The 21,791-nt window shown below is 36.1% G+C and overlaps 1 protein-coding gene across 1 annotated transcript in view; it reads right to left on the reverse strand.

Annotated features, from left to right (window-relative positions):
- Positions 1 to 21,791, reverse strand: part of Vwde (von Willebrand factor D and EGF domains) — a 68,196-nt gene that overhangs the window by 16,785 nt on the left and 29,620 nt on the right. The window contains exons 11-24 of the mRNA XM_026787515.1: positions 21,177 to 21,385; positions 20,100 to 21,034; positions 18,485 to 18,621; positions 14,748 to 14,903; positions 14,538 to 14,642; positions 12,617 to 12,731; positions 10,457 to 10,707; positions 9,195 to 9,327; positions 6,968 to 7,021; positions 4,431 to 4,994; positions 2,927 to 3,022; positions 2,748 to 2,843; positions 1,299 to 1,394; positions 614 to 709 (exon numbers count right to left, since the gene is read on the reverse strand). Coding sequence (XP_026643316.1) covers positions 614 to 709; positions 1,299 to 1,394; positions 2,748 to 2,843; positions 2,927 to 3,022; positions 4,431 to 4,994; positions 6,968 to 7,021; positions 9,195 to 9,327; positions 10,457 to 10,707; positions 12,617 to 12,731; positions 14,538 to 14,642; positions 14,748 to 14,903; positions 18,485 to 18,621; positions 20,100 to 21,034; positions 21,177 to 21,385 — 3,043 coding nt within the window. The remainder of the gene's footprint in view (positions 1 to 613; positions 710 to 1,298; positions 1,395 to 2,747; positions 2,844 to 2,926; positions 3,023 to 4,430; positions 4,995 to 6,967; positions 7,022 to 9,194; positions 9,328 to 10,456; positions 10,708 to 12,616; positions 12,732 to 14,537; positions 14,643 to 14,747; positions 14,904 to 18,484; positions 18,622 to 20,099; positions 21,035 to 21,176; positions 21,386 to 21,791) is intronic.

Raw genomic sequence — 21,791 nt, forward strand, 5'->3', positions numbered from 1 at the left:
AGAATGCCTTGGTGATAAAAGGTACCAAGCCACACGGCTAAGACAGACAAGAATTATGGATTCGTGTATAATGTACAGGTTAATAAGAAGCCTTTGCTAATAGGCCAACCACTTTATAATTAATGTAGACCTCTGTGTGTGTTTCTTTGGGATTGAACGGCCGTGGAACCTGGTGGGGTAGAAACCTCTGTCATCAGAAGCACATCTGATACTGATAAATGCATCGATGTGGTGGCTGTGCTTAACATCCAGAACTGAATAGATGTTTAATAAAGTAGAATGTCTATATCCTGATGAGAAAAAGAGAGAAAAATTTAAATGGAGAAATTAAAACAAAGACAGGTATTCTGTGTCCATGTCAGGTAAGTGAATGATGGACATACAAAAGGAAGACAATACTGAACAGGAAACATCACATGTAAGGCAGCATAAGATTCCAGATAACAGAAAAACATGAAGACAAAGGTAAGAATTTTTAAAATGTATTATATATAACTATCTCATATCTTTCTCATCAGTTCAGTTTTGTTTTCTTTAGGTGTGACTTTCTGGGATATTTGAGTATTTTGTTGTTATTGTTGATACGTTTATTGTACATAGTTCTGATTTTTACCTGTACTACAGGTGGGTCCATACCAGCCAGACTTGCACTGGCAAATATCTGGTGCAACACATTTGCCTCCATTTTCACAGTGCTTGTTACAGACCACTAAGATCACAGAACAAAGACAAAAGAAAGTCAAATTTAGCTCATAACTGTCCAATACTGCTGGTAATAAATTCTACCAGAGAAGGACCAGGATGATTCACACTCTGGCTTATATGCACTTCAGTTCTCATGTTCAGTTATTTTCTTACTGATAAAGATGGCAAAAGTAGAAAATTTTTAACATTGGATGAGGATTAGTTACTTATGAAATTATTAGTAACTGGTGAACATAATAAAAAATAAATAAAATAAAACAAACTTATGCGCAAATTAATATGTATTATTTTCACCTATTTCAAAGAACAAGATAAGTTGCTATTGAAACTTCTATATCCATTTTTTCATGAGACAGGGTTTCACTGTATGTAACTCAGACTACTTCTCAATTCATGATTCTCCTGCCTCATCTTCCCAAACAGCAGGATTACAACCATGTCCATTTGAACTTCTTTCCCTCATTTCTGGACACTCCTAGTTCCTCTAGTGCATCAACTTTTTTTTAGGGGTGGGCTAGTTTTATTTATCACTAAACCATCAACTCATCAAAGGAGAAGCTTATTACAGCAGATTGCACGGGAGCTGTACTTACATATTTCACACCTTGGCCCTACAAATCCATAAGCGCAAGTGCAGAGATTGCCAGGCAAGCATGTGCCCCCATGTTGGCAAGGAGGGCGACAACGTTCTGCAGACACAGATACTATTGAGTCAGATTTAATAATCCATACATATGCACTCATACAGAATGGCTACAATAAAGCCCCCTATAAGAACAATTTGGGATAAACTCTATTCCCTCTTACTGTGTAGTTACTTTTCTGTGGGAATTTACTACATGATTCACTATTACAAAGCAATCATCAATCAGCACCATGTTTTTGTTTATGAATGAAATTCATAAAACACAATGTAGGTGGCTGAAAGGTTTATTAAAGCTTCAGTTAATTGGGTGACAATACTTGACCTTCAGCTTTTTCTAAAATGTGGGCATAGACTTGTGAATTACTGTCCTCCTAAAAACTTTTTTTTACTTCCATAATTATTTTCATTTGTTATTAGTGTTGAAGATTTCTGTTAGTTCCGGATTTATTTTGTTACTTTGTGGCTTTCTTGGCTTTTTAGGCAATTAACACGGCTCTTAGATCCATCACAATTATATGTATCACTTGCTCAAATTTAGTGTCAAAAACGTTTTAAAATAGCAAATTAATTTTAAAAATTATTACTTACTTTTATCAATTCTATCTTGTAGATTCTTTATTCACTTAATATTTCAGCCTAAACCATGCAATGTGTATATGGCTACAGGTATTTTTTTTAAAACAACTTTTTATGTTTCTTCTTACTACACAAAAGTCATTTAATAGCCGGGCGGTGGTGGCGCACGCCTTTAATCCCAGCACTGGGGAGGCAGAGGCAGGAGGATCTCTGTGAGTTCGAGACCAGCCTGGTCTACAGAGCTAGTTCCAGGACAGGCTCCAAAGCCACAGAGAAACCCTGTCTCGAAAAACCAAAAAAAAAAAAGTCATTTAATAATTATCTTTTGCCAAAAATATTTGAAGGGATGTGTTACCTTGTACCTAACTCTCAAAAACAAAAATTTTGGAAGACAAACATTTGTTTTTTGGATCTCTGATTTCTGAAGTTTGAGAGTTTAAAATTCCAAAATTAAGGGCTGGAGAGGTGGCTCAATGGTTAAGAGCCACTGACTGCTAGATAACCAGAATTCTGGATATCCCAGTACACATGGCACCTTATAACCTTCTGTAAATCTACTCCTAAGGTATGTCACCATCTTCTGGCTTTTATGGGAACTGCATGTGCATGGTGCCCAAACACACATTCTGGCAAAACACTAGGTGGTTAAAACTCTAAAATGAATTATTATAGTGAATATTTTTAAAACTGTGAACTTTTATCCGAGCATTGGTAAGTACTCATTAGCATAAACATAGCAAGAAAATTATCTTTTAGAATATTTTCAAGGAAATAACACTGTATTTAGGCTCATTTTTGAGATTTTAATTGGAATTATCACCTTCATCACAGGTTGCTCCATCCTGCCCTGGAGGACATTCACAGATGTTAGGCTTAATGCATTTTCCATGTTTTTTGCAAACAGGGTGACAGATGGCTACATAAAAATAAAGCCCATGGCTTAGAAATATTGATTATCAAAGAAAATTTATTATATGAACTAATGAATCGTGTACCTACCAGTTTGGCAGTTGGAACCAGTGTAACCGGGTTTACATTTGCATATATTTGGTGCAACACATTGCCTGTTTCTTCCACATGAGTGTCTACAAAATGCTGCAAAAATCAAGCAAGAATGTCAGAACTGGAGATGTACTAAAATTTATATATATGTATATATATACATATATATGGCATTTTATATAAATGACTTCAGATTTATATAAAAAATAAAGTTTTTAAAAACTTCCCTAGTGTGAACATTTTAATGAATTCTTAAACCACAGCTACTATATCTACTATATTTAATTCTAATTCTTTTTTTATACTGTTTCAAGATTAGAGTGATTGAGAAAAATTATTACGAGACTAAGAAAGTACACTGTGTGGCAATTATTCCAATAGCACTAGCTCACAGCGTAGGAAGCAGGCAGCCATGCACTCATCTTGCAGAGTGTGAGGTTTCTGATGCTGAACAGCTAAATGTTCATAATAGCACAGTGATGGTCAGAATCCCAAAGAGCAAGGTTCCAGGAAGTCGAAAGATAATGGGGCTGGATTCCTTGAGCATCTTCAGCTACCTGACATATTCCAGTGGGCACATAACACCTTTTGTGTAGCCATATTACATGAGATGGCTGCATTTTATTTGTTAATAATAAGCAATTTTGGGTTATATACATACAGGCATTGAGATTTTATATTCTTACAGAAAAAGAAAGAGTGCTCATTTTTTATTTTGTTTTTGTTTTTTTTGTTGTTTTTGTTATATTTTGTTGTTGTAATACCAAGAACATAGAAGTACCGAAATGTTTCTTTTGCTTAATTTTATTCTCAATCCAAAATGCACAACAACAATAAAAGTAACAAAGATATAGCAGGAACATTAAAAAAAACACCTAAAAAACAGTTTCTCAGTTTTAGGACTAAAATTTATATTTTTATTAAACAAAAACAATGACTATACAGGGCAAATATATAAACAACACTTGTAAAACGGACAGAAAAAAAAAAACTGTTTAAATGCCAAAAGAATTTGAGGAATTACAGAAAATCACAGTTTGTGAAAATAAGCAAGTATGTCAGAGTCAGTAATTTGAGGTGTAAGCTGCCAACTGTGTTCTGAAAAGAATCTGGGCCACAATACTGACCAGGTTTGCATTCACAGCTGTGGCTCATCTCTTTAGCCGCTTGATTCTAGACAACCAGACTCACAAAGCTCCGCTCCCTCGTCTGTACACACAGAAAATAATACTAAATATGTGAGGTTGTTGTGGACTATAGGATGATTAAAATAGAACGTTGTGTAGAACTTGGACTAGAGCAGGTATCACCGTATTAATAATACTTATGTGGCAATGATATTTTCTAGCAGTAACAGTATTTTAAAAAGAGCATTTCAGAAAATCCACTTTTCGAAACTGTATCAAGCAGAATGAATGTAAATCATCAGATAGAGAAGTATAACTGTTTAGTTATCTAAGCTCTATATTTTCACTCTATGTTCCAAAATATTTCACAGTACCTCTGCAGTTGGTCCCATCTCCATAATACCCAATGGGGCAGTGTCCACACTTGAAGTGACCATTGATGGTTGGCACGCAGGGAACACCCAGGAAACAAGTTGATTCTGTGCAATTCGATATTTTGGTTGATCCATAGCTCTCTGGCAAGATAGTGTTCTCTTCAGTAGTCAATGATGCAAACTCATACTGAGTAACACCTTGGAAAGGTTTGCTAATTTGAGCATTACCCCTTCTCACGTCTGTTTGAACAGTGCCCTGGATATCATCTCTTATTTGCCCAAGAGATCTGCTAGGATTGCTGCTTAAAAGAGCACCACTTTTTGCAGAAACTTGTGACTCATTGGGAGTAAGATTTGTACTGAGAATGTGATCTGCATGCTCATAAGCAGGTGTCTGATGAGAAGTGGCCTTCTTTGTATTATCCATTTGAGTTGTAACTGATTTTATAGACAAGTGAGAAGTGCCTGTTGAGTTTAAGAATTCATTGGTAATTGTTCCAGGACTTTCAGTAAAGCTTGGCCTTGATAGTAAACGCTCCTCTGATGGTGATTGAATGCTCAAATCTAGAAAACAACAAAAAATGAATAGAAATGTTCATTACAATTAAATATTAATTATCAATCAATTAACAATAAATTACAATAATTTAATTAATAATGAATTAAAATTTCATTAAAAATTAATTCATTATTAATGTTCTGCAATATTCACAGTTTGGTGCCAAGTTACTCATTCTTTTATGTGGGGTTTACAATATGTAAGATTAAGAATCATAAATTAATGAAAAGTAGTAATAGTGTTACAGCCTTCAAGGACACTGTAGCCTATTTGAATATACAAAATACACAGAAAATAAGCTAACTTGAAAGTGAACACTCACTAATAAGCATCCTTGAAATTCCTTTCATTTTTCTATAATAGATATCCAAGAATTAAGAAGATTAGCAAGGATAATGTATTACAAGTTGCATTATATAACCCTTTTGTTATCTTTCTAAAAGTAAAAATGCCTGAGGTGCAACTTGTTAGTCTTAGCAAAAACAATTGGCAAGTATTCTGCATTAGACTTGAACCAAGACCATGATCTACTAGGGGAAATTTCCATCTATTGGCCTAGCAAGATTTTTATGTTTTTGCCAGTTTTACCAACCTTTTCTTCAAGTGACGCTTTTATCAAGCTTCGTGAGAATCATAATTTTTGTAGTAAAGTCATTGAAAAAACTGTTTCAACTGTAAATCAGTACATGAAAGTTCAACTATTGCAAAGCAAACTCAATGAATCATTATCTAGGATTCAAAAGTTACTTGAAATTAATTCTTTTCAAATTAGATCAAAGATTCAATTAAGATATTCTTTTTTTCCCCACCAAATACTCAGATACAGAATAACCTGTGTTTCTGAAAATTTATCTGTAAAAGTGTAAATCCTAACCATGTCTGTCTTTGGAGAGGGGGTCGTTGTTAAAGGAATTCTGGATGTGTTCGGTGAGAAGAGTTATCTCTGATCTCAGAAGATGAAGACAGTCATCCTAAGGGGGGTGGGGATACCAGGAGAGTTCATGCACACACACACACACACACACACACACACACACACACACACACACACACACACGGCCCAGTGATGATACTGCTGTCTACCAGCCAAGAAGACAGTTTCCCTAAAGCCAACCAGACTAGGTCCTTGCTCTTGAGCTTCCTGATGCCAGAATTAAAATTATCAATGAAAAGAACGTATTTTGTGTGACATTGTACAATCCTTACTATTCCACAGAATAAAAATACCCCAGGAGTAATTATTTCAGTCTTATGGAAATCCAGTTGGTTGGTACTGACTCACTTGTTACCCTGACAGAGAGGCTCAGGATGATACAGTGACCGAGTGATTGAATTTCCATCAAAAGCATATCTTTATTCACCCAATTGTACCACAAAAATCATTCTTTGATGCTGTTTATTGGAGCTCACTTTTAAAATACTAATGTCCCTTAGTTTCTTTAGTCCCCTTTCCTCTAAAATCTCTGTGTCCCTGGATAATAACCATAAGAGTTGCATCTGTCACTCACTCCTCCTCCCTCGGTCTTTACACAGATATTATGTAGCCTCTTTCTATCTAGACGAGAGGCATGATAGAAAGACTTTAAAAGTCTTCCATTGTTCTGCCTGGGAGGAAAGAGGCCCTGCATAGTAATCTTCTGTCCCTCAGGCACATGTATCAAAATACACAAAACATCTTTCCGGCACCATGGAGCTCCTCATCACGTTTCTCTCTACCACGTGGTGATCTATTAAGTGGAAGACATGTGGCACACTTCTGCATGCTGTGCTTCTAGTACGCCATGCAGTGTGATACATAGATACTGAAGGAACGAGTGAATAGAAGATCATGAAAGTAAGTGACCCGAATTAGTTAAATGCAACACAAAGCATAGCAACAAGCGGGAGCTTTTACCATGGCATATGTTCCCATCCCCATGAAATCCTTTTGGACATGAGCTACAATGGTAGGAGCCAAAGACATTGATGCACTCCATACCTGGGACACAAGGCCAAGATTCACACCCATCAACATCTTCCTCACAGTTCTTGCCTATAGGAAAAACAGACCAATAGATCAAATTATTTGTTTTGAAATCCAGTATATGTTTAACATCCCACTCTTTGGTTACTTACACTCCCATTTTGTTTTGCTGAAAATTTAGACGGAGCTTAGTATGTAGACTAGGCTGTTGTGGTACTAGCTGTGTATCTCATGTTCACCTAAAATGTGTGATCCTCCTGTTTCTTGAGTTCTGGGATTGCAAACACATGCCACCACTCCTGTCAGGTTCTCCTACTCTTTCTTTAGAGAATCCAAGCATCTGCCGAGGACATAATTTACTCTTTTTTAAAAACTGCTATGAAATCTAGTATAAACCCATTCACACTCCTTTTAATAGCAAACTCGGGTATTCATACAAACAAATTTGTTTTTCTATACAAAAGTCGAGTATTCTCATCGCGAGAGAAAACCAGGTAGGTGGACCTGGAATGGTTAGCATAAGTAACATAACCAGATCTATCTCAAGAAACAGTCTATTAATATTTGAGCTAAGAATTACAGTATATAACATAATTCTATACTATATGTACTTTTCTTTTAAAACTCTAACTTTTGGAACATTGCTCACTTAGGCTAAAAATATCTTATTCAGTCAAATGACAGAACTTTGAAATGTTTAATAATACATGCTAAAATGTAAAAAAGTTTCTCAATGAGGCATTTTGAAATGATATAGTGCCCTCTGTTAAGCTTAACATCTTATTTGAATGAATAAATCCATATTATGAGTAGATACAATCCCTTGTTACACATATATTTCTGAGACAATATTTGAACATTTTCAAATACAGTCTGTAACAAAACACAAAAGAAATATCTACTTTCATATGTCTAAGTGATAATTTTTAAATTATAAAAAATTAAAAGACAAGTAAATATTTTGCTCTTTTCATATAGTTTAAAACTGATATATTTTGGAAAAGTCAGTTTAATGACTATATTAATCTAGTAATTACATCTATATAAATGAAGAGCTATTTATATAAGTAAGACCTTTGGCTATTTGATAAAATAAAGGCTTATTAAGTTTATGTGTTATTTCTGGAACCAGACATTTTAGGACAAGTAAAGAATTAGGGGGTATACTAGCATTTCATTTGTTTCCATTTCTGATTTAACCATAATATCTCTAAGTAAGTTATTAATGGAGCATTTGTTACATGATAATATTTGTATTCTCCCTGAAATAATTGTTATTATATATACATGTTTCTTTTTTTAACAAAATAAAGTATAATAAGATAAAACAAAACCATCACATTGAAGCTGGACAAGGCAAAACCACAGAAGAAAATGAACCCGTAAGAAACGGCGCAGGAGGGAACCCTGATTGCTTTTCGGGCTGAGGGGGGGTGGGACTTAATTGGGGGAGGGGGAGGGAAATGGGAGGAGGTGGTGGGGAAGAGACAGAAATCTTTAATAAATAAATAAATTTAAAAAAAATGATTAAAAAAAAAAGAAACGGCGCAGGAATCAAAGACCCATTCATTCACACGTTCAGTATTCCCACAAAAATACTAAACTTGAAGCTGTAAAATATACACAGAGAACTTGGTGCCGACTTATGTCGGCCCTGTTCTGGCTGCTTCAGTCTTTGTGAGTTCATAAGAGCTTTGCTCAGGTGATTTAGAGGACCTTGTCCTCCTGGTGTCCTCCATCCCCTCTGGCTCCCACACTCCTCCTGCTTCCTTGTCCACAGTGTTCCCTGATCTGTTATATTTTAATATCAATATGTTTAAATGTTTTTTTTTTACTTTCAAGAAAGATGTAGAAATGCCTATAAAATACAATTAAGTTTCCTTGACTGATGTTAAGATTTACAAATTAGACAAAATTGCAAGAATATATGAACACAAAATTGTAAAAGTATAGGAAAGTAATTAAAAACAATCAAAAATATGATGTAATATAATAAGGATATAAGCAGTGTGTATTATGTGATACTTTTGGCCAGACTTTAAAAATATGCATCAAAATCTTAAGAACATAGATTTGCATGGCTCCACAAATAATATTCCAAGGAGCGTGCCATTCATTCACATTTTCATTTGGTTCATAATGAACCCACACTGACCTGTGAGCCCAGGAGGACAGACACACGAGTAACCGTTTAAGTCTCTAATACATTTGCCAGGGTCACAGGGGTTTGGCTGGCACCCACCGGCATCAACTTCACAAAGGCGGCCATGGAAACCAGGCAAGCAGACACACAGGTATGCTCCACTTCCTGGAGGAAATTTCCTATCAGACTCACAGGAGCCTCCATTCAAGCAGTCGCAAGGCTTCACAGTCACCTATAAAAAGACACATAACAAATGCTTTATTTCTAATGGAATTATGTTTAGCATTAGCTAAACATAAAATCATGACAGGCATGAGGGCCTATGTACAGGTATAATCAAATTACATATTGCTGCAACATGCTTGTTTAAAAGTTATGTCCACTCTTGAGAGTCCAACTGAAATATATGTGGTAGGGGTTAGTACTTTTAGAATATTCAAGTAGAACAATTTATTTTTACTTTCTAATTTTTCAAATAGATTCTATTTGGTTCAGAGTGACCTTTGACCTCCTTCCTCAGCTTTCCAAGTACAGATATTTTTAGGTATGTAATAGCATACTCCATAGCTAGAATGATCAATTTCTGTAATGCAAACGGAACTCTAGGAAACAAAATCAGAAACATTAAAGACAGTTAGCACCCATGTATATCCAGTTTAAGAGCAGACCATAACTTCAGTTTCCAAGTTAATATGACCAAACACAATTACTTTTCATCACGTGTCTATGTGAAAGTGTACATGACAAACTTCAAACCCACACGCACAACACAAAGAGTTTATAAGCCTTATGACTGGCATTCTACATATATCAATAAAAAAGTTGTCAATTAGTTCTTTCATGCATTTTTTTTCTATATTTTTGGTTTCTAAATCAGCATCCAAGAATCTTTCATTTGAAGGAAAAAAGTATAATTATCAATCTCATTTTAGTCAGGACTTTCCTGGGAGTGGCAATGAGTGAGATTCTCATCCTTGTCTATCATGGACAGAGTACAATGTCTGCTTTCAGTTTAGACCCATAAGAATGTCTCTAAGGTGCTATGCTGGTACAAGCGACACTCAAAGATGCAACATTTATTGACTTCATTGCTCTTTGACATTAAGACTATGTCTTAGGGCAGGGCGATGGTGGCGCACGCCTTTAATCCCAGCACTCGGGAGGCAGAGGCAGGCAGATCTCTGTGAGTTCGAGACCAGCCTGGTCTACAGAGCTAGATCCAGGACAGGCTCCAAAGCCACAGAGAAACCCTGTCTCGAAAAACCAAAAAAAAAAAAAAAAGACTATGTCTTAGGTTTGAATTTAAGATGAAATGGTGGTATTTGTAAAAGAGGCAGTGATGTATATAATTACGGCATGACCTCCATTGTGACAATAGTTTCAGCCTTGCAGTCATCCTTAAGATGGACAGTGAATCTCTGAGGAGTCAGTGACTCTGTTTTCCATGTAAGAAGTCCTTCGGAGGAGATGCTTGCTCCATCAGGACCAGAATCCAGTGTAAAATGTATCTCAGAACCTTCCGGATCCCAGGCCATGAACTGGTATTCAAAGTCTTCTCCGTAAAATACTTGTAATGTGCCTTGCAGTTCCTGTATCACAGGGGGCTGGTTATCTGCAACAGAGAAAGTCAGAAGGGAGAGAAGCTTGATTGTGATAGTTCCCACAGAGACAAGTGTCTAATAAGAACTTAACTCTGGTTAAAGTTTTATTAACTGTTCTGTTGGTGATGTTGTTATTTAAATGTTATTCCATTCTGTGTAAATATAAAAGTAACCAACAGGTTAATGGTCATTTTAGCAAAGAAAATCTGTAAATACGTTGGATACTGCATACGACATACAGGCAGCTTTCCACTCTTTGGGTTGGATACATACCTCTTTTGTCTTAAATAACTCTGTGTTGACCATTCCACTCTTTAGGGACCCAGGGTGCTCTTAGACCGTCACTCTGTGTGCGCTCACTCTTTCAACTTCACTTTCTCTCTTGGCAACGCCCATTACTTCCTGTGATTATACCCTTCAATCTGGACCTTAAAGTTTCTTTATTCTACATGCTACCCTACTTGTAACCATTGGGAGCAAACAGTCAGACTAAGCTCCTGTTCCTCTGAGCCTCTTCTAGTGGCCAAACTCACACTCCAGTGGAGCTGTGTCAGGAATAGGGAATGTTTCCTTTACATGCTGAAAACATCTCAAAATGTAGCTTAAGCTGTCTTATATTTTAGTGTGTGTACTTTCCTCATCTGCTAGCTAAACAGAAGTAAGAGAGCAACTTTACCATGGCATCTGGGTTTGCAAGCACATCATGTGTACACAGGACACACCGATGCCAAGAAACCCCAGTTCCGACTCCCCATCTTTCCCTGTATACTTCAAAAGTAGACTCATAGTGATCTTATTCCCCTCATCCTCCACATGAGATTTATTTTAAGACTCCTTATGTCATTGAACACTATGGCTTATTCACAAATCTGTCATACTAAAGCCATTAAAAGACAGACTCCAACTCAGAAGGTTGTCTGCATTTTCTTTATCCCTTTCACCATTTTCCTTCAAATTTTCATTGGCTTTGGCTTTAAACCATGCTCCTAGGTGGTGAATATGATGTTATCTAACGAAGCAATGAGGTTTACATTTATAGTGACATGTATAATATCACAAACTACTGTGTAAATATAAAGTTTATTACCTATATAAAAAGCATATGGTCTCTGAGAATCTTGACTTACTACATCTTACTTACTAGCCCATGCAACTAATAATATCTGATCACCACAAGAGGAAAGAACTCACTCATACAGAACTACCATAGTACTTGGTAAAGTGAAGAAGCTGTGCCATACAACTACAATTTGAATGGAATAGTGTATCCTAAATGTATTTGTACACAGGACTATAGTCATAGAATCACATAAGAAGGGCACTGAAAGGCACACTACAGAGTACTGAGTCTAAATACCATAAATAATAAAAGATAAATTCATATATGTTGGAACTGAAATAGCTGAATTCTTTGTCTTAAAACTGAACAGAGTAAAGCTAGACTTAGAAAATGTTATGTACCTGAAATAAAAATTCCCATTTCTTTCTTCCATGAACAATTATTGCTTCACTATTAAACATTAAAATATTTCTTATAATATTACAACATGATGATATAAATTATATATAGTCATGTATCATTTAACATTAAAATAAGATCTAAGAAATACATAGTTAATCAGTTTTATCATGGTACCATCACGAAATGTATAGTCACAAATTATGACAGCTATGAAATCACTTGGTTATATAAACACATGTCAACTCTACTGTTAACAAAGATAATATTTGGTGTTTGGGGTCTTATATAAAAACATACTCCTGTCTTTTGTTTTCTTAAAGCAAAGAAATTTATAAAGTAACAAAAGATGTTAAATTAAATACATTGTTCATCTATCTGAAATCCATCAGTATCTGTTATGGTTTAAAATCACCTTAAAACTTTTGGGTAAGAAGTAGTAGAATTAATAAAGAACTTACTTTCCAAAAATGACCAAGTTGAATTTGATATTTGGGGTCTACAAACCAAACAAGAGCTGGTAGAGTTTTTATCCCCTTCATTGTAGCAGAGACCATTAATAACACAAACATTACCCTAGTGGAATTTGAAAAAAAGAAAATATTAATAAGACATCCCATGGCTAACACATAGAAACTAGAAACAGAAAGACAGCAGCATGTATATTTGGATTAGGAAAGAGTTTTCATAAACTCAACACAAACACATCTTTGAAAATTATTCATTGTATGTAAAAAACAATGGAACTGATTAATTTAGAGGAATAAGAAAATGCAGGCAAGCCAGGCAGTGGTGGCTCACACCTTAAATCATAGTATTCGGTTAGCAGAGGCAGGCAAATCTCTATGAGTTCGAGGCCAGCGTGGTCTACAAGAGCTAATTCCAGGACAGGCTCCAAAGCTACAGAGAAACCCAGTCTTGAAAAAAAAAAAAAGAAAAAAATGCAGGTAAGCAGGTAAGCCATGAAATACTATCACAAGGCTTATAAGTAACAAACAGGGAGTACAGTCACCACTTTTGTCTATCAGCTCCTCCTGGCAGTATTTTATTAAAAAAGATGGCATTTTTCTGTCCATCTGAAAACAGTTATCTTCTGTTTCCCTTTGTAGCCAACTTTGTCCTTTGAATTCTACCACTAGCCCAGACTCATGGCATAATTACCTCCACTTCATAATAGATACATACAGGTCAAGACATCCCTGAAAGGGAACCCGCCACTAGCCCAGACTCATGGCATAATTACCTCCACTTCATAATAGATACAGGTCAAGACATCCCTGAAAGGGAACCTGCCACTAGCCCAGATTCATGCATAATTACCTCCACTTCATAATAGATACATACAGGTCAAGACATCCCTGAAAGGGAACCCGCCACAGGGAGAAAACAGGAGGTGCAGTCATCCCTTAACTTACTCAAAAGATTCACATAAAAATGATTACTTATCATTTTTGCTCATTTTGCACCAACTCTATTGATAACTACTTCCAATGCTGTACAAAACAGAACTAAGAGCTGAAAGGACATGACAATCTTGAAAGTTGTCACTGAAAGCACTTTCAAATAAGCAGAAACAAAATAGTTTAGATAAAATAAAAAAATATTCACTTTTCTACAACTAAAATTTTTGTTGGTATAATCTGAATGCTTATCTCAAGAAAAAATAAAATATATAAATTGTTTTATCTTCAAATGCATGATTACTAGTTTTATGTTCTTTGATTTTGAAGAGGTGAATGATATTAGGTCAATGGTGTTCATCAAGCCACCAATTTTCATGTGAGAAAGCCTTCTAGGCAATGAAAGGGGAAAAAACAGAAAACAAACAAAAACAGCACAACTTTTGGTAAAAGCATTAGATATATTTTATAAACCCTTTTCAAATATTTGCTACAATAAGGACTAGCTAATCACAAAGACAAATCTTACTGAAAAAATATTATTACTACAGTGGAAATGATGTACATAGGACCACATTAGTCAATGATTCAACATGACTTTCCTTCTCTGATTGTGAGAAGTACAGAGAAGAGGGGCTGGGACTCATGTAGTCCAGGCTTTTCTTTTTGATGGGACAACCTTAAACTTCTGATATTCCCACCTCCATCTCCCAAGTGATAGAGTTACAGGTATTTGCTACTTTCACATAACTTCTTTAGTGTTTCATGGAGAAAATATTCTGCCACTTAAGATGCTAAAAGAAGCAACATTTTCCTTGTTAATCCACAAGAGTTATGGGAAGATGATTAATATCAGTTAGACTCATGAAAATATGAGGTAGGAATTTGCTGGTGCCATTCTAACAGAAAGTTGGAAAAGTGCCATAATATGCCAAAGACATGTGAATGTGTGCATTATATACTATGAAAATAAGATATATACCTTCATAATGCATGAGCCATTCTCCTGGAGTTCACAAATTTGACAAACGCCATCATATATAGTCATTATCTTGGGATTACTGAATGCATAACCATCGTTAGATACCTGTGGGATATAGTTTTACAGAAGATTATTTCTTCTTCTAAACATTGCCTCATCAATCCACCAGGAAATTTTGTTTATGCATAAATGACAACTTGTATTTGTTACCTTTAATTGCAACTTTGCAAAGAACTTCTCTCTCATGAGATCCATAGTTTCAAAATGTTGGCTATTAGTAGGTAGTTGACAATCAACTGCACTGCTGTCTTGAAAGACTGTCTGTGTATAGACACTTGCTCCACGCACCCATTCACTGCCATTATACTAAAGATGCAATAAAAAGTCAATTAACTGCTTCTAAATCATAGAAGTACTTTTGTTACTAAATTACCTCTGGTCAACATAGAAATTTAAAATATATTTATATGTATATATATATACACATATATATAATATAATGGGATATATAATTAGAAAATCATCACATTAAAATAAGTTTTATTCAGAATAATAAAAATATATACATCATATAATTTGGTAAATGAGAAAAACCTTCTCTCAAAACATGCATTACTGATAGGTTCAATCCAAAAGAGTTGCCAAGGTTGGTCATAAATAATTATTCACCAAACAATGGATTTCAGAACAAGAGGAAAAGCAGTAAAGACCATAGTTAGCACATGGTAGATAAGTTTTCCTGAGAGTTTCTTCTCCCAAACTTGTCCTGTTCATCCTCTGGAATATCTCTCAAGTTGGTACCCAGTGCATTTTCATGTTGTTATTTGAGTATTGACTGGTCCCGAGGAATAGCTAAGACTATTTGAAAATTTTTATCCTTATGCTAGAGGATTACTATATAAGCCTACTTATAATGTATTACATTTCAAGATACAAAAGTATGGGATGATGAACATGTTTTTAAATAAAGTTAAAATGAAGCCTACAAACAATAGTAGGATGAAAAATAGATGTGCACATATATATATAGTTGCATGTGTATTAATTTTTCATGGTTTCAAGTCCCAAGTTAAAGATTTTCTTTCCGGAGGATTCAACTACATTTTTTTCTTTTGTTCTTTAAGAAATATACTATCCTTAGTAAAATGCCTCACTTTTCTTAAGCTAGTGTATGTCATTTGAGTAGAATTCTAGCCAGTTTATCCTAGTTAATACCACAGAATGTCATGTTTAAGTCAAATTTGGGCTATTATTTTATGTACTGTAAAATGTTTTTGTGCATAAAGAGGAGGAGACAGAATATTTTTTCTGAACACTGATAACTATACCAAAAACTAGAAGGATGTATTTTGTTGACAATATCTGAATTCATATATATGTATAAAATATATTTTATTTGCACAAAGATTCAAACATGTAGTATTGGTCATACAACTTAATAGTGCCTCAGCATTTAGGTCAGCAGGAAAGGGCAAAGACAGAGGCATCACTCCAGTTTGTGTGGAATAGTTTGCCTAGGTTTGAAGACTTGGTGATTGACAGTCTGAAGTTGTGCAGATATCTACAGTCATGGAGGAGCAGTCTGTTAGTTCTGTCAGTGGTTTCTCTAGTGGAGGAGAAATAAAAGAAATGTCTCAAAGCTGTCATTATAGCTATCCTTAAGGAATATAAGCAACGCAGAGAAACCCTGTCTGGTAGGGAAGGAATGTCGGATCTCTTGATTTCTTATATGAAACCAGGCTGCAGCCAATGACTATCCTTAAGATAAAAATTCTACTCCTCTACAAAAATGTAGACCCAAAGTGATGAGTAAATATGCTTCTACATACTCTATATTCTATATTTTGTGTCTATTATGTGCTGTGGATATTCTTTTGAATTTAAATAGTTTAACTTTTGAGACTTTCTTACATGTGTGCTGTATTTAAACCATATATATCCAATCCTATATGTTAAACTCTATACACATATACACACTAACTACTGGTATTTTGATGAGGAAAATCACAACAGAAAAGACATAGAATACATCATTTTGTAATGATAACTGAGATTGAAATAAGGTATACTACAAAGGCCCCACATCTAATCCAGTCAAGGATGACAAAATAGGTTTATATATTGGGGATGTGAAACTGGGTTTTATTTGTGAAGAAAAAATAGGTAGGGAAAGGGTACTAGAGTGAACCCATGCCATTCCATTAGGATCAGAGACACTGCTGTCAGCTCCTGAAGATGGTAGATTAGAAAGATGCTAGGTAGATAGGTGGAGATGATAAAGGTAGATGATAGATACATAGATGGCAGACAAATCGATGGATAGATGATAAAAAGATGATAGATGACAGAGAGACTTGTGTGCATGCTCTATCCATTGACAGCATTTAGGAGCAGTGACTAGCCGTAACAAACAATGAAGCTAGGAGAAGACATCAGCTTAGGGGATGCCTGTACCATCCATTCAAATGAAGCCTGCGGCTTTCAACAAATCCCAAAGACTATAGCTGCATGACTTTTTCAATTGTGCCAAATTATGCCAGATAAAGAATGAGTCAAGAAACCCTTTAAAACCCACTTTGGACAGGATTTATGCTTGGATGTTAAGATTAGGCCTAGCTAGCTGTTTTCCAGCACCAAGTGGACAGCCATATAAACATATATGTACAAGCAAAATTAAATGAACTCTTATTTGACTGCTATGTAACAATAGTTATTAAAAATAAGAGACCAGAAATTTGAGAATGAGCAGAGAGAGTCATATAGGAAAGGTTTAACATAGGAGAAGGAGAGCAAAGCTATGTAACTATATTTCAATTTTTAAAATTAGGGAGAGCAGAGACTGATTCAACTTCAGTATAGCATAAATATTTCTTACATAGGACAACCATGGGTTTGACAATTAAATTTATTTCTTTTCTCTTACAAGCCACTAGATATAATGTTTAGGGAATTCAAAAAATTCCATGTCAGATGTTTGAAAGGGAGAGACGTGAAAATCATAGCACATAAAATACATCTCAAAGTAAGCACAAGAAGTACTTTCCAAGAGACTATAAATTTGTAAAATTTTCTGTTCAATCATTATGGTTACATGATCATGTTATGAATTCTGTCAAAGCCACATGTTACTCCACAGATACTGAAATCCTAGAGAAGCTATGCATGGCAGAATGGCGTGAGCATCCTTGTGCAATAACAACATAAGTAAAACATATGCAACAATTGTTTCCTTCAGTAAATTCTCAGTGTCAGATTCACACTTCACTTTAGCACCTTAGAGATAAGGTAAGAATGCAAAAATATGATGGACTCTCTTATGTTTTCAATTTGTGCAAATGAACACCCAAATTTAAAAACATGTCCTTATAATGAGTTTTACTTGAATAAAGAAGAGGAAGATCATATAATTCACAAAAAGTTGCATAAGGATATGCTCGCATTCAACAGAATAATGTTCTGCTTCTGTAGCCTTGAGAAACAAACACTGATGGGGGATGGACTGGGAGTATGGAAAAGTCTGAAATCCATAGTGAGGGATATGAACAGTGAGCACAGTTATTCCCATGTCCATGTTGTAAAGGCATATTCAGGGAGCTCCACTGCCTACACGCCCTGCCAGATACAGTGCCTGAAAACCATGGCCCTCCACTGTGCTTTCCAGCTCAAGAAAGGAAGACACTTCCATAGAACAAATTTGATGTTCTTTTAGTTTTTATCAATCATTACTGAAAATCATGACTCAATGACCCCCCCCCCCAAGATATAAAACACTTAGTAAAGCTCACAAGGTAGTTTTTCTGAAAAAGCAGCTTGGCAATTTTCCCAATTTTTTTCCAGTGGGTTGAACACCCTGGGATCATGTTGGTATCTGGTAGACAAAAATTAACCTAAAGAAACCATAACTAAATTATTTTAAACACTGCACCTGTAGTCTGTGCTTATCATACCTCTAGCTTAGTAACTTCACACTTGATGTAAGGTGATTCTTTGAAGCCTTGACCAAAAACTCTCACTGTAACACAATTCTGCTTCTGAATATCACAGAATCCGGCATTCTCAAGCTCTGTAATTTCAGGAGCTATATCTTTAGAAAAGAAAATGACAATAAGCAGTGCTTGCTTTGTGAATCACAGTAAAAAACCTCTGCATTATTATCTTGAAAGTCTAAATTAAAAGCATTGGTCAAGTAACATTTCAAAATAAACTCAAAACATTATTTATAGTAATTAATTACTTAAACATTTAATAACATTGTTTTAAAGAGCTATCGTTAACCATTGAAAGAATAGAATTTTCATACTGATAACTCTTAGACACAAATTTCACTGGTTCAATCATATTTGTTATCAATAAATAAAAGGTGGATGTTAATAAATTACTACTATCATAAAATAGACCTCCTGGTTTTGCCACATTGGTTTGTGAGAAATAGATGGATTGCAGGTAAAACATGGTGCTGTGATAAAATAGCTTAGTTAGTGACGCAATATTTACATTCCAAAAATTATTTCAGTATTAGAAAAAATATCAAAGTGTGTATGCATTCCTATTCCAGTATCACCCATATTTTTTGTTGTCTGATGAACATACCTGTGAGTTTATTAATCACTGGCAGGGAATACCTCTCTTAGCACTCAGAGGTCATTGGATTTCATGTGGCCTTTCTCTGACTGTGGCCTTAGGGAACACATCTCACCACCCTCAGAGAGAGCTGCTTGTTAAAATGGAAGTGTGCGTGGGAAACAGATCAGTCATCTGCCTAAGTCCTGGCAAAACCTAAGTGAATCTAACAGCTAGCCTTAGGGGACAAATTGTAAGCATATGAACTCAGAATTGTTAAAATCCTCATAAAAATTGTAATAGTTTATTCTGTCACATCTGTAACAAATGTCTATTGACTGATATATTTGCATACAGTGTTATTACATGAAGTAAGGGAATAAACCAAATGAAGCCCCTATATAACTTAAATTTTATCATGGAAAGATTGTTCTAAAAAGTAAAAAAAAAACCATAAAATGTATAAATGTGTGTTTTCAGTAATGTACAGAAATTTTGTACTAACTGTATTATAGCAGATTTAAAATACGGGGCTGTGTGAGAAAAACTACTAAGAATTTTTTTAAAGTAAATACTGAGACAAAAGAGCTCCCAAAATGGATCTAAAGAAAAACAATTTTAAGGAAATTAGTATAATTAGTAGAACAACATAAAACAGTGCTTAAGATATAGTAAATGATGAGGTCTAGGCAAAAGGTTATTCTCTGAAGACAGGAGCACCCTCTGTGTACAAAGACCCTGCGCCTGGGTGGGCCTGGCGGTTTCGGGGAATAGCAACGGAGATGAAAGTAGTTGCAAAGCATCAAGAGCTGTCAGAAAGAGGCCATCAAATGGCAGGGTGCTGGTGGAGCAGTTGCAGGGACATCTGCCTTGACTTTGAATAGGATGAACCACCTGGGGGAAATCATTAAGATATTAACTGACATACTTTTCACTGTAGACAAAGACACTTCCATAATCAGATGCCAACTTCAATATCAAAGCTTCCGAGCATTTGCCTACCATATGCGTCACTGCAGTCATAGGAACTGTAGCCTGGGAAGCAGGCACAGCCCCAGTCCGTACACTGGCCATGGCCGCTGCATAGATTGGGGCATTTTAACACTTCGAGAATGCCTCCTATTGACTTCCCGTATTCTTCTGAGCCGTGATTTCCTTCCTCTAGAAGCCTTCTCTCACATGCATTCTCTAACAAGGCCACCCCTGCTTCTGCCCACCTCACGTCGTCCTTCCGCAGAATGTCATGCACACACATGTCTATAGCACGGTTTAGTGTACTGCCAAGAAAGGGAAGGCAGAGCCTCCCGATGCTGGAGTTGACTAGAGTCTGCTGACAGAGAGCCAAGATGCTCAGTTCAGTGAGGCCCGAGGCTGTGGGCCATGAGGGCACAAATTCCTGCTGGCTGTCGTCAGTGTGGTCCTCGGGGAAAAAATAAGAAAACTCTTCCAGGTTGGTTTGTCCGAGACCCTGGAAATCGAACATGGGAAACAAGTCCTTCAAGTTTCGTCGTTTCCGTCTGTTTTGTGGATTGCTCCTGATCTCCCAGGCCTGTGTGTGCCTCTCATTACTGAAAAATTTCGGTGGGTTTTGTGTCTCATTTTCAGGATGCTGCAAACGTAACTCCAGTTTGGTTAGGTTTGTATGGGCTTTTTCTTGGAGTAAGAAATTCAAATTATTTTCTTCCTCGGGTGCATGAGTGCTTATTTTTCTAACAAGAGCTTCTGTGTCGATATATTCAGAGGTGATATCTAGGCCTGGTATCAAGGAAGAGAACTGGATGTCCTTGTGGTCTTTGCAGCTGGAAGCCATTTCTAAGCGAGAGCCGCTGTCCAGATGCTGTGAGGCGGTACCCACCAAGCAGCTACAGTAGGATAGTTTCGCCAGAAACTGCTGGGAAGCTGGGCTTTTGTCAAACATGCTTCTTCCTGGTAAAAGCCTTCCAGATGAAAAACAGGATAGTTATTTGAACAAGAATATTTTCTCCACAAATATATTATGGAAAAGGCAGAATGTTGAGTGACCACTGTTCAAACTTCATAGTAACAGAATAGTAAATGAAAAAATAGCTTAATTCTCACCTCCATTCATTGATAAAAGCAAGATAATTGTTGGCATCATGATCAATTGTGATCCCGTTTTTGTCATGGAAATCGTTTTCTGGGTTTTCATCGAAAGTGCCACAGAGCCCTAGTGTGTTTCTGTAGTCTAAACTAGGGGCCCTGAGTGTTAGACTCATACCCCACACACTGAGGTCAGCACGGATGAATGCTCCAGAGGAGAACCAAACCTGAAAGCAATGAAACGGATACTGGAATGGAAGATGCTGAATTCAGTGGGTTAAGATGTACACAAGATATAAGAGGGCTGGAGAGATGGCTCAGAGCACTGGCTGCTCTTACAAACATTCTGAGTTCAATCCCAGCAACCATATGGTAGGGGGGAAAAAGATACACGAAAGTTATTTGTCCATACATACAAAGAATGAAACACTGATATTATTTTACGTGAAAACTTTCATTTAATGTTACATTTCAAAGCAATGTGTTTTTATAATATGCTGATTTGAAATTTGGCCACAATTTTAATTTTTTAAAATTTTATTTTCATGCCGGGCGGTGGTGGCGCACGCCTGTAATCCCAGCACTCGGGAGGCAGAGGCAGGCAGATCTCTGTGAGTTCGAGACCAGCCTGGT

Source organism: Microtus ochrogaster, linkage group LG10, assembly GCF_000317375.1.
Source record: "Microtus ochrogaster isolate Prairie Vole_2 linkage group LG10, MicOch1.0, whole genome shotgun sequence".
Taxonomy (NCBI): Eukaryota; Metazoa; Chordata; class Mammalia; order Rodentia; family Cricetidae; genus Microtus; species Microtus ochrogaster.